The 13,066-nt window shown below is 41.2% G+C and overlaps 1 protein-coding gene and 1 pseudogene across 1 annotated transcript in view; one reads left to right on the forward strand and one right to left on the reverse strand.

Moving 5' to 3' along the window:
- LOC127646988 (trinucleotide repeat-containing gene 6C protein-like) overlaps positions 1-13,066 on the forward strand; it is a 551,486-nt pseudogene that overhangs the window by 235,534 nt on the left and 302,886 nt on the right.
- Positions 1-13,066, reverse strand: part of LOC127646395 (septin-9-like) — a 121,381-nt gene that overhangs the window by 56,577 nt on the left and 51,738 nt on the right. Inside the window, exon 4 of the mRNA XM_052129987.1 lies at positions 1,541-1,714. Within this exon, the coding sequence (XP_051985947.1) occupies positions 1,541-1,714 (174 nt within the window). The remainder of the gene's footprint in view (positions 1-1,540; positions 1,715-13,066) is intronic.

The following is a 13,066-nucleotide window of genomic DNA, read 5'->3' on the forward strand; positions in this document are numbered from 1 at the left end:
ATGAACATTGAACAATACTGACTCAGTTAGTTCATTCAGTCAAGGATTCATCAGATGGCACTGTGTGATGGGGAGCCCACCATTTCCTTCCTTTTTTTAGGAACCCAGCAATATCATGTTGAATACAATATCATTGTATCACAATAGAGATAATAATAATAATAATAATAAATATTACAATTGTATTATAATAACAATTATTATAATAATTATCATTATTATACATGTAATATTATTACAGAAATATTTCAAGTATTATAATTATCATTATTATACATGTAATATTTCTGTAATAATTTCTTAACTTGTATGCAGCGTTGGTAACCCTCAAATGTTTATTTTGGCAGAAAACTGCAGGAATCTTCATTGTGAAGTTGAATTAACAATAGCCTTTGAGTGAGCGCCTCATTCCAAATATTGTGAAATTCTCTCTCATCTCCACTTCTGTCAACAAAAACCTGATGACATTGGGTTATTTTAGATTTGTATAGTAATCGCAGTGGCCAATTATTGAATTTGGAGTACTGTGAATATAAAACTCTCAGCGTACATTACAAAACCGAATCTAATGAAGCAAAACTGTTATTCTAAAAACGAGTTGAAATTCGTGGAGCAAGCAGAGAACCGCTCTGAAAACACTGCATCATGAGCCTCACCTGTGCTCAGAACAGAGCTACGCATGAGCAGTGCGTGCAAACTGTTTGATTAAATAGCAATGGCTTAATAATCGCACACGGTTATATATTGATTCAGACATTTTTCCGATTGATTGTTCAGCCCAACACAATGCAATAGAAAGGTGTTGTTTTTGCGCTCTTTTTATCTCATGACATTCAAATCAGACTGCAAGCTCACAACTTTGGTATCATTCTCCTTGTCACAGGAGATTTAGCGGTAGAGTACAGCTGCTGAAAAATGGTGCAGGAAACATTTGATTGATACATATTAAGAACATCAAATTCGTTCTGTGCTCACCAACAAATATCTGCACAAAGATCCAAGAAATTAATTAGCTTTGTTTGTGCCAAATTTCTTAATACTTGCAGGGCAAGGAAAGGCTCATTCTTCTCTGAATGGAAAGGTTATAACGAAAGATAGAAAGAAGAAGAATATAAATGTCCTTTTTAGTTTTAAATGTATTATTCAAGGAAATTGACAAATCTACATTAAATAGTTCTTTTTTTCAATGTAGTCATACATTTTTTTAAAGATCTTTTTTCCTCAGTTTTTCTCATTTGAAAACAATAGCCCTAAAATGTAAAAATGTTCATCTGTTTATATGAATTTGATTTACTAGTTTTGAAATCAATGTGTGCTTGTAACTAGACCTTCCCAAACAAGGAATTTTTGACCACAGACTCACAAATTTGAATTGAACGATTACTTAATGTTAATACATATTTTTAAGTATGTTTAGTTTTGTTTTTTCATGTTAACATATTAGACTTAAAATTAAAGTGCTAAAATTTGATAATGTTTAGATTTCATATTGTTGATGAACCATTTAACCTCAAGATTTACACACACAATCTGTACTCACCTACAACCATGATGTTAAACTCAAAGCCTTGTTTCATGGCTTTCCTTCTCATTTGTTCCAGAATAGCATCGATACCCACATAGCCAAACTCTGTGCTGCTCTTCTCACCCCGCGCCACAGGAGTCTTGCCTGCATCTGCCATACTGCCGTACAAACTTGTGATGACCTCTGGCCCTTATGACAATTAGAGAGTAAAACAGAGACAGAGGAGAGTTAACATTATAATGGTATCTAACAAGTTTTTGGCTTGAGAATTTTTGCAAGTGCAATATTAAATGACTTGCTCAGTGTCAAAGTAAACACCTCACACATGCTTTCATAGTACTCTTCATCCAACTGTTCTGCATGTGCTTAATGCAAGTAAAAGCAGACCCTTTAACAGTTTGTAAACTGCTGTGCTAAAACACTGCCCCCAGAAGTGGCACAAAGGTGGCCTGACACTAGCAGCACCATTTCATCAAGTGGCCCACTATATATGGGTCAAACAAACCAAACCAAACCAAACCAAATAGCAATGTTCACATGATGTTTGTTTTACTATCAAATAAATCTGTACCTCTGACTTTGAAAGTGATGGTAACTCATTTAAAAATGAACCTGGTGGTTCTTGGTTACACTAATTTAAGCCAAATGTTCTGTTCAACACCAGTTTTGAATATTGTCTCGGTATGTTTCTAAAGTGAGCCCGGATGTGAGAACACAAGGAAATAAAGTAGAGAAGAAAACACAAACAGTAAAAACAGTTATCTCAAAAAATTCATGACACACACACACATGCACGCACGCATGCATGCACGCACAATGTTGGTGCGGCTATACTTATGAGGACTCTCCATAGACATAATGATATTATACTGTATTGTTTAGTATGTTTTTAATTATGGGGACACTAAAAATGTCCACATAAACCACATTTATAGCATAATACCGTTGTAATTACCAGTTTGTAACCTAAAACAATGTCCTCGTAATCAACCCAAACCTGCACACACAAACACGCATAAACACATCCTGTACATCAAAGTCCTACATTTCTTTTCTAGTTCACCATTATTACACCAATGTTCCACATGATAGCCACAAAAGGAAAAATATATTTTTATCCAGTTCTTAATAATTTCCTCAAACTCATATAGTCACATTGTGGATAAAATCTCTTGAAATGATCACCTGATCATTGATTCACTAAAGAAATGGCAAAATAAAAAAAATCAAACCACTACCTTACCCAGAAGACAAAGAATATTTAGTCTACCAAGCTGATGAATTTGATGGTTCAATAGCTTGAAAGTTGTGTTTAGTATGTGTGTCTGAGAGAGAGAGTGAGTGACACACAATTCAATATGAGAGAGTGGGAGGGGACAAGATAGCTATGCTTTCCTTTTTAACAACAAAATGTGGCTTCCTCTTTTCATCATGTCTAGACATTTGTACAAAAACATACCAAAGAACAGAAGCACAGCTAAAAGAAAAAATACAAATATGTTCCAATGGTTCAATAAACAAATGAGTAACGCATACTCTGGCGGCCAAAATTTGGAATAATGTACAGATTTTTCTCTTATGAAAAGAAATCGGTACTTTTATTCACCAAAGTGGCATTCATCTGATCATGATGTATAGTCAGGCCATTAATAATGTGACAAATTACTATTACAATTTGAAAAAAATGTCAGAACTTCTTAAAATACTTCAAAGAGTTCTCATAAAAAAATCTTCGATGTGCAGCAATGACAGCTTTGCAGATCCTTGGCATTCTAGTTGTCAGTTTGTCCGGATACTCAGGTGACATTTCACCCCACGCTTCCTGTAGCGCTTGCCAAAGATGTGGCTTTCTTGTCGAGCACTTCTCATGCACCTTACAGACTAGCTGATCCCACAAAAGCTCAATATGGTTAAGATCAACACTCTTTTCCAATTATCTGTTGTCCAATGTCCACTCTAGCATTTTCATTTAGTTTTTCTGTTTCAAAAGTGGCTCTTTCTTTGCAATTCTTCCCATAAGGCCTTCCCATAATTTCTGTTTACAGACCACACTCACAAAGCAATTGACCATACAGGCCAAAACTAGTAAATTCGCTGTAATGACTCATTTGGGAATGTAGTAATTCCACGAAATTCGTATTGCATTTACATAGTAATAATAACATTAGAAGGAAGAAGAAAGGGCCACAACTTGAATATTGTAATGGCTAATTGTTATGATATTATTGTAATTGTAATTAATCGACTGTTCATTAGTAGTTACTCAATAGTTATTTCTCCTGAAGCTGAATTAGTAGATAATTAAAAGTAGTTCATCAGGAGGCATGACTGAATTCTATAGTTATTGATTAGCTAATTGTTACTTAACACAACTATAAAATGCTATTACATACTGATTAGTTAACACATCTTCCTTAGTAGTTAATAGTAGTGACTTAAGTGTTAATGAAGAATTACCTATTAGTTCTGCAATAATTCCTTATTAGTTATGCATTAAGTAAGATACATTATTCTAAAGTGTTACCCAACACTGGGCTTTGAGCACACATTTTTTTTCAGACAACGTAATGTTCATTTTCCACATTACAAATAAATTAAACTAGAAGACAATAAAACATATTGGAATGACAAGAGCAGATCAGGTAAAAGTAAACCACACCCTTAAGGCTTCACCCTCTACCAACCTCAGTTTCTGGCTCTGAATATGACATGATTAATATAGTCTTTCAGTTTGTGTGGACAATTAAGTTAAAATTACTGTTCTAGGTAAACCTAATCCATCAACGAGCCTTACAGCTAAAACCTAGAACTTTAGGAGCAGCTCCATGGTTTATCGTGACCTATGATTTTCATATTTTGTTAACGCAGTAATCAATCACAAGTGAAAACCACACTTCAACCTTAATTGGAATGTTATAAGTGGAATGTTATCCCTGTAAGTTCAGCCGACCTTTGAGTCAGAGAGGCTGGTGTTCTTTGTGAAATCTTTAGTACGCAGTTTACACAAACGTATATTTTGGCTGATATAGGGTGGTCGTTTTGGACTTAATGACTCAAAACAACCCCTACACACACGTTGGAGAATGAATCGCCATTGGCTAGCAAATTTTAGTTTTCCTTGCCAGACTTTATACAAAATGTAAGAATAATGCAACTTTAAACTGAAAAATATATTAAGCAAATTGGGAATGAGGCATCTTTACATGTAGATCATCTCCTTCATCTCACACTCTCTCATATTGAGCATATTACTTCACATGCTATAGTATGAAAGAGTGTATATTTTATTTCATAGTTTGCTTTTCATAATTTGAATCGCATTGAAGCTTTTTAAAAATTTCATATTTGATCAATTTATATGATGCCATGAAAATGTATTTATAATAATACAAGCGGTTGTCACTGTTTGAAATTTCATACACACTTTTAACACAAAATATCTACAAGGTTGGAATCTAAAAATGAAAACATAATTTCACATATAACATTTAAGTGCAACGATATAAAACTTAAGTAAAAAAAAAAAAACATTCGTTTTATGGGCCAGGTTTTTACCAAACCAAGACGAGCACTAAAATTGTTCTGTCTCTTTAAGATTACCGGCAGTTCTGCGAGCAAGTGGTAACGTTTGGATGCACATTAACGAGGAAACAGTTGCATGGTTGTTTAATCTCATCCCTGTAATGTGTGCTTAATGTTTCTTTTACTTTTTGATCAACAACTGACTGTAAATAACAGAATGTTGTGAAAACAGTCCAAAGATTCAGCAGAATTAGAGCTGATGTTGTTAATTGCAATGTAAATGTAATTATGGCATATCACAGCTCAACAAAAACATTAGTGACACCACAATAGATGACAACTCAGGACCCATTACAGCCAAGAAATTTGGTGATTTCTTGGTTGAGTCGCTCCGTCTGACCATTTGACTGAGGGTGGTACCCTGACGTGAGGATGATGTTCATTAGCCGGAAGAAGGCTGTCCACACTCTGGAGGTGAACTGAGGACCCCGGTCCGAAACGATATCCTCGGGAAGTCCATAATAGCGGAAGACATACTGGAATAGATGCTCAGTGGTCTCGAGGGCTTTTGGAAGCTTGGGTAAGGGTATCAGGTGGCATGCTTTGGAGAACCGGTCAATGACAGTTAGGATAGTGGTATGACCTTGAGAGATGGGTAGATCAGTGATGAAATCTATGGCGATGTGCGACCAAGGTCGTTGTGGTATGGGCAGAGGTTGGAGCAGACCTGCTGGAGGTTGTTTCGGGGTCTTAGCTACGTTGCAGGCAAGACACCCGTTCACGAAGTCGGCAGTATTGTCCTGCAATGTCTCCCACCAGAAACGATTCATTAGAAGGCGTATGGTGGAAGTAATGCCGGGGTGCCCAGAGTTCGTGGCATCGTGCACCCAGCGAATTACCCTCTCCCGGAGCCTGGGTGGTACAAATGTCCGGTTGGGCGGACATTCAGGTGGAGGTGGATCCGTTGCATGGGCCTGAGAGATATCCGACATGATGTCCCACTGGATAGGGGCTAAAATCAATGTGGACGGAATGATAGATTCGGCGACGGGATTCTGAGGCATGGCATCGTGCTGATGGGAGAGTGAGTCAGCCTTGATATTCTTCGATCCAGGGAAGTACGAAATGGAAAAGTTGAAGCGTGTGAAAAACAAAGCCCATCTGGCCTGTCTGGGATTGAGTTTCTTGGCTGAACGTAAGTACTCCAGGTTGTGGTGGTCAGTGAAAACCAGAAATGGGTGTCTGGCCCCCTTCAACCAGTGTCGCCACTCCTCCAGCACTGCTTTCATGGCCAAGAGCTCGCGATTGCCTACGTCGTAGTTCTGTTCAGCAGGAGAGAGTTTGCAGGAGTAGAAAGCACAGGGAAATAATTTAGGAGGGTTACCCTGGCATTGGGAGAGAATGGCACCAATGCCTGTGTTGGATGCGTCGACCTCCACCACGAAAGAAATGTCTGGGTTGGGGTGATGCAGGATAGGAGCTGAGGTGAAGTGCTCCTTTAACTGGTCGAAAGCCTGAAGTGCATCGGCGGACCAATGAAGCTTGGTCTGTCCCCCCTTCACCATGGCAGTGAGTGGTGAGGCGACGGAAGTTCCTAATAAACCTTCGGTAGAAGTTAGAAAATCCCAGGAAACGTTGGAGTTCCTTCACCGTGTTAGGTTGAGGCCAGTTTAAGACAGCCTGTACCTTGTTCTAATCCATGGTCACCCCTTCTGGGCTGATGATGTATCCAAGGAAGGCAACTGATGTCAGGTGAAACTCGCATTTCTCCGCCTTGGCGTATAACTGATGTTCAGCTAGGCGTTTCAGTACAGTTCTAACCTGAGTGCTGTGTTGTTCAAGAGAGTTAGAGTAGATTAAAATGTTGTCGATGTAAACAATCAGACACTGGTTCAGCAGGTCTCTGAAGATGTCGTTAATATAGGACTGGAACACGTAGGGGCTATTGGACAAACAGAATGGCATCACGAGATATTCATAGTGGCCACTAGTAGTAGAGAAGGCCGTCTTCCACTCGTCCCCCTCCTGAATGCAGATCAGGTTATAGGCACAGCGTAGATCCAGCTTGGTATAGATTTGTGCGGACCTCAACTGTTCTAGAGCCACGGGAACTAGAGGTAGCGGGTATCAAAATTTCACTGTGACATCATTCAGGCCGCAATAGTCGATACAGAGACAAAGAGACCCATCCTTCTTCCCCACGAAGAAGAATCCGGCTGCTGCCGGCGAGGTGGATGGCCGAATGAATCCCTTGGCTAGCTCCTCCTCGATGTATGATTTCATGGCGTGAGACTCTGGTTCAGACAGGGGAAAGATTCTGCCTCTGGGCGGTGAGGTACCAGGCATGAGTTCGATGGCACAGTCGTTCGAGTCGTTGTGATGCTTTGGTTTTGCTGAAAGCTTCGCTTAAATGAGCGTATTCAGAGGGTATCAGTGGAGAGACGCCAGACTCCTTCAAAACCCTGGTTGCTCCTACGGTGGTAGGCAAGACGGGTTTCAGACATTGGGCAGTTGGCTCGTAGATGTCCTGCTTGACCGCAGTATAGGCAGAGATGATTGGAGAGGCGGAGTTCCCTTTCCTCTAGAGAGAGGTGTGTACGACCGACTTGCATGGGTTCTGAATCCTCGTGGTGCTGATGTACCGGACTTAGGGGCTCCATATTCAGACCCTGACGGAAGAGAAGCTTGAGGGTGTCTTCTACCCAAACGTTTTGCGTGGCGAGGGTATGGAAGGAAAGTGCGAAATCCGCTGCCATGCGATTTCCCTGACGGAGTGCAAGCAGCTGTTCCCCGGCGCTGTTGCCGCTTTCTGGATGGTCGAACACACCAATCAAACTTCGCATGAAGGAGTCGTAGGTCGTCTGAGTGAAGCCCTGGTTGGTCCAGACCATGGTAGCCCATTCAAGAGCTCTACCTGTGAGCACTGAGCAAACAAAGAGGATTTTACTCTCGTGAGAGGTGTAAAGTGCTGGTTGAGTTAGAAAAACCGAGCACTGCATAACGAATCACTTACATTTTGAGGGCGTGCCATCAAACTTCTCGGGTAGAGCGAGTCGCGGGCTGGCGATTGCGCCATAATGGGGAATAGCGGTGGCCATCTGGCTGGCTTGAGGCGCTGCGGGCGAAAGTGCAGGTGCAGGCTGGTACAGGACTTGAATGGACCTCATTACCTCCTCTACCGCTGACGTGAGTCGGCCGAGCTGGTGTTGCTGAGCTGTCAGCAAATTCGCTTGGGAGGAGAGTTCTTCAGCCATTCGTGAGATAACCGCTGGATCGGTGTTTGGCGAAGTCTTGTGTGACGAAGACTCATTTAAGTTGGCATCCATAAGCAGTTTATTGCGAATCGCAGGCTATAACAGGCGAGGGTCAAGCAACAGGCAAACAGGGTAAACCTAGGCAGGCAGAGTCGATGTCAAACAGGCAGAAGAACTTAGGTGTTATATTTGATACCAATCTGTCCTTTGAAAATCAAATTAATAATGTTTGTAGAACAGCATACTTCCACCTAAGATATATTGCTAAATGCCGTAATTTAGCAATATTTCTTAGGTGGAAGAATGCTGATGCCGAAAACCTAATTCATGCGTTCATGACCTCAAGACTACATTATTGTAATGCATTACTGGGAGGATGTCCAGCAAAATCAATAAATTAACTTCAATTGGTTCAAAATGCAGCAGCCAGAGTGCTAACGAGAACCAAGAAATATGATCATATTAGCCCCATTTTATCATCGTTACATTGGCTACCTGTTAAATTCTGTATTAATTTTAAAATTATTTTAACTACATACAAAGCTTTGAATGGTCTAGCTCCACAGTACATAAGTGACCTTCTACCACGCTATATTCCATCACGTTCATTACGATCACAAAATTCTGGCCTATTAATAGTTCCTAGAATATCAAAATCCACAAAAGGAGGAAGATCCTTTTCATATTTGGCTCCTAAACTATGGAATAGTCTCCCTAACACTGTTTGGGACTCAGACACACTCACTCAGTTTAAGTCTAGACTAAAGCCAGGCATACACCTAATTTATCCTCCAACCCACAATTAGGCTGCTTAAGTTTAGTCTGCCGGAACCAGAAACCAGAAACATTGATCATGATTTATATCTCTGCAATAAATTGAATGGCATTTATGCTTATATTATTAAATTTGTTTCCCTGTCTCAACCTCGGGACTCCTATCCTGAGGTCACCAGAACTGGCTGGATCCAGCACCATTCATGCTTTGTGATGGACTTCACTGCTACGTGTCGCTGAATGATGATGACTAAATGCAGCCGGTGCCAGCCAAACATCACTTCAGTCTATTATGATGGGCTTCAGTGGATTAACTGATGCCAACTCCAACCATAAGACATGGGATACTTCATATGCCATTGTCTGAACCTTGAATTTAGGATGGACCTCACCGAAATTACCGGCCAGGTTGAACTGCGTTTCACATCCCTGATCTATGCCTGCATCACCTCGGTTTATTGATGGACTATGATCTTGAAATGGAATGCATTTAACAATGCAGACTAACAATTGCCAACAAAATCACCTACTGTATATTGTCCTCTCTCCACTGATAATCAGTTCAATTCAAAATTCAATACAAAGTGTTGTTATATGATTTTAAAGCTTTGCATGGTATGGCACCTGGTTATATTTCTGAACTCATCATCTTCCATTATACCCAAAGGTCTCTCATCACTGTCCATGTACCTATAAAGGTGACCGTGCTTCTTCGGTTTCTGCCCCAAAACTGTGGAATAGTTTACCACTGTCTAGTAGGCCCTCAACCTCTATTAACATGTTTATATGCCACCTCAAGACTCACATGTTTTCTTTGGACTTTGAAACAACATAATGGGAATTTTGTGTGCTGTAGGACAAATGCAAATTGTTTATTTGAAATATCTTTTAAGCTTTATTTGATCTAAGCTGTAGTTTTTAATGTGCAATAAACACTAAATATATAAGCATGAAAACTTGTCAAAATTAACACGTTAACGCATGTGAAACATTTTTAATGCATTACCTTTTCTATATAGCAATTAACGCATTTATGACATTTTATTCAGCTCCATGTGAGTTCTAAACACTTGTTGGAATAGGGCAGAACCTTTGTGATATGTCTGGTAGAAACATTACACTGACGTAGACACCAGAAACATACAACAACGATTCCGTGCCAATGATCAAGTGATGGAGAAAGGACTTCTAACAAATCAAACTATTGCCAACTAGCCATATATGAAATATGGCACTGGTGAGGGACCACTGCACAGCTTTCAATACTAATTCAATACATATCAGCCTCAACAAAAAATTCCTACACGGACCATCATTGAGAGTTACTGAGACAAAGTGAATAGTATTCGGCTGGTCATGTGATCTCAACATGGCAGCCCCCATGAGGCAACTCGCTCCATGTAAAATAAATGAGCCAGTAATCTGTTTTATTAGGCTACTGATATGACTGGAGTCTTCATCTCATGTGAGTGTGCATGATTTTAATGAAGAAAAATTACTGAGAGCACAGTTAAGTGTTCAGATTGTGTTTAATGTGTATATATTGTGCATTGATGCATGAAGAGAAACCGCCTTGAGAATAAAGAGGTTGAGAGCATGCCAACTCTATCCTGTAATTTAGTCATTCTCTGAGCCAGGACAGGGCTGGCATTCTGCTAGCCTGGTGGGTGGGAGGAATGACACTGTGTGGGCATGATAATTATGTTTTAATACACAGACACCAACCAGTATTTGTGCCATTGATTGCATGACTGTCCTGCTGCCTTTTCATCTGCTGAAAACAGCTACAGAGTCAGGCATGAATAGGAAAGGGGCCAGTGACAAAGGTATACTACCAATTAGCGGTGTGCAGCGGAGCCATTATCTGTATTTGTATCTGTTCATATGACATAATTATCTGTATCTGTCTCTGTATTTGGATACAACTGGGTGTGGGCGGGGCTTAAACCAGAAGTGTGTCAAAACTAAATGAAATGCCCGTTTTTAAGTATTACTCTTACATTTACAGTTTCTGTTAATAAAATATGCCTAGTATATTCATTTTCATAATAATAGCCTAATAATAATAATAATAATAATAATAATAATATCCAATTATTATCTAAAAAAATATTATTTTAGTCTTTTTTTCTAACCAGATGAAGCTGAAATTGAAAGCTACATTAATGTCACGGAGAAACTCACAGAGGCAGGGATATGGACTCAATCATGGGGTTTATTAAACAGGTGAATGAAGCAGTGATGAAAACAACAGGTGAGTCAATCCAGATACAGTGGTGATGCAGACAGCAGGTGAGTAATATCCAGGTAGGGGAATAATGCAATGTACAGATGAATAGTTAACTAACAACAGTCTTTTGATGTTTGCAGGAAACTTAAACAACATAGGAGAGTCCAAACACTAGAGGATAAATGGACGATGAACCAATAAGAAACACAGACGAGGAGAACAATAACAAGGTATGTATATTAACAGGTAAGTTAGACAAAACTAGGAAGTCGTCTAGGTTACGTATGTAACCTCCGTTCCCTGATGGAGGGAACGAGACGTTGTGTTGAAGAAGCGACACTAGGGGTCTCTCTTGAGCGCCGAATATGACTCTTATCTATGAAAATAGGCCAATGAGAAGTAGGCAGACAGTATTTGCATACTCTGCCCTACGGGTATAAAAGCAGGGAAATACGTCGAGTCCATTCAGGATTTTTCTGAGGAGCCGGAAATGGTCTGGCCACCACAGTGGCTCGGCTCAGCGACGTGGCCGGGAGGACACAGACATTCCCCATCTGTTGCTCACTTCGACGTTGTGACGAAGAAGCGACACTAGGGGTCCAATTTAAATGGCTGAGCCGTGTACGTGTACTGCTGACACAGGAGCGGGCAGGTATTTCACGTGCAAATGTGACCAGCTGTGTCAGACTGCACGTATGCTTCCACAATGCCCCATAAAAGTCGGCGGAATCCTTCTGGTTACCCTAACAGGGGAACAAGGTGATGCTTGCCAACCTGGGGATGGGCCGAGCCTCACCGGGCCTCTTTTCTCTCTATGTTTCTCGCATAGAGCGAAAAAACGGTTGGGGCCCTTACATGCAGCGTGGGAAGGGGGTCCTACCCAGTTTCCTATTTTTTCAGGGGGAAAAGACCCTGCGGAGACCACACCTGCCCAGGAAGGGGGAGTTAAAGTGGCAAAATACATCACATGGGCCACTCAAGTCGCATGTGGGAAAATGGCGCGGTGGTAGATCCAGCCTCAAGGAGGGGGGAATTGCTACAATTGCTACAGCGGCGACCGGAGGGCAGCTTGAATCGGGTTCTACTCATAAGGGGACCGTACAGTGGAAAATACACACAGGAGGAGTCCACGCAGGAGTCCCGGCCTGTGGAGCACCTATTACAGTACAGGGTAGATTTGAGTACCCGCAGTGGATTGGGTCGGCGAATTCCTCTGCTGAACTGTGGACCCACAGGGCTAGGGAGGAGTCATCCAGGGATCAGAATAAACGGGATCTCCTGGAAGAAAAAAGCGCACAGTTTTACCTTGGCCGAGGGAAAGGGCGCTAGGTGCAAGCGATCCACCCGGACAGTCTGTCAGCGTGTACCGAGTTCAACCAGCTCGGACCTGAGAAAACACGGGACAATACAGATTGTAAAACCTTGCAAAGGTATTAGGTGTTGCCCAACCCGCTGCTCTACATATGTATGCCAGGGAGGTGCCCCTGGCCAGTGCCCATGAGGACGCAACACTCCTTGTTGAGTGTGCTTGGAACCGCCTGGGAATGATAGGCCAATGAAACTACCCAGTGGGAAAGCGTCCACTACCCAGTGGGAAAGCCTCTGTTTGGAGACAGCATTACCTGAGCTGTTCAGAACGTCTAAAGCTCTGTGTGCGGTCCAAGTAGAAACACAAAGCACGTACCGGACACAGCAACGAAGGGGCTGGGTCTGCCTCTTCCCGGGGCAGCGCTTGCAGGTTCACTACCTGGTCTCTGACGG

This window comes from Xyrauchen texanus, chromosome 7, assembly GCF_025860055.1.
Source record: "Xyrauchen texanus isolate HMW12.3.18 chromosome 7, RBS_HiC_50CHRs, whole genome shotgun sequence".
NCBI lineage: Eukaryota > Metazoa > Chordata > Actinopteri > Cypriniformes > Catostomidae > Xyrauchen > Xyrauchen texanus.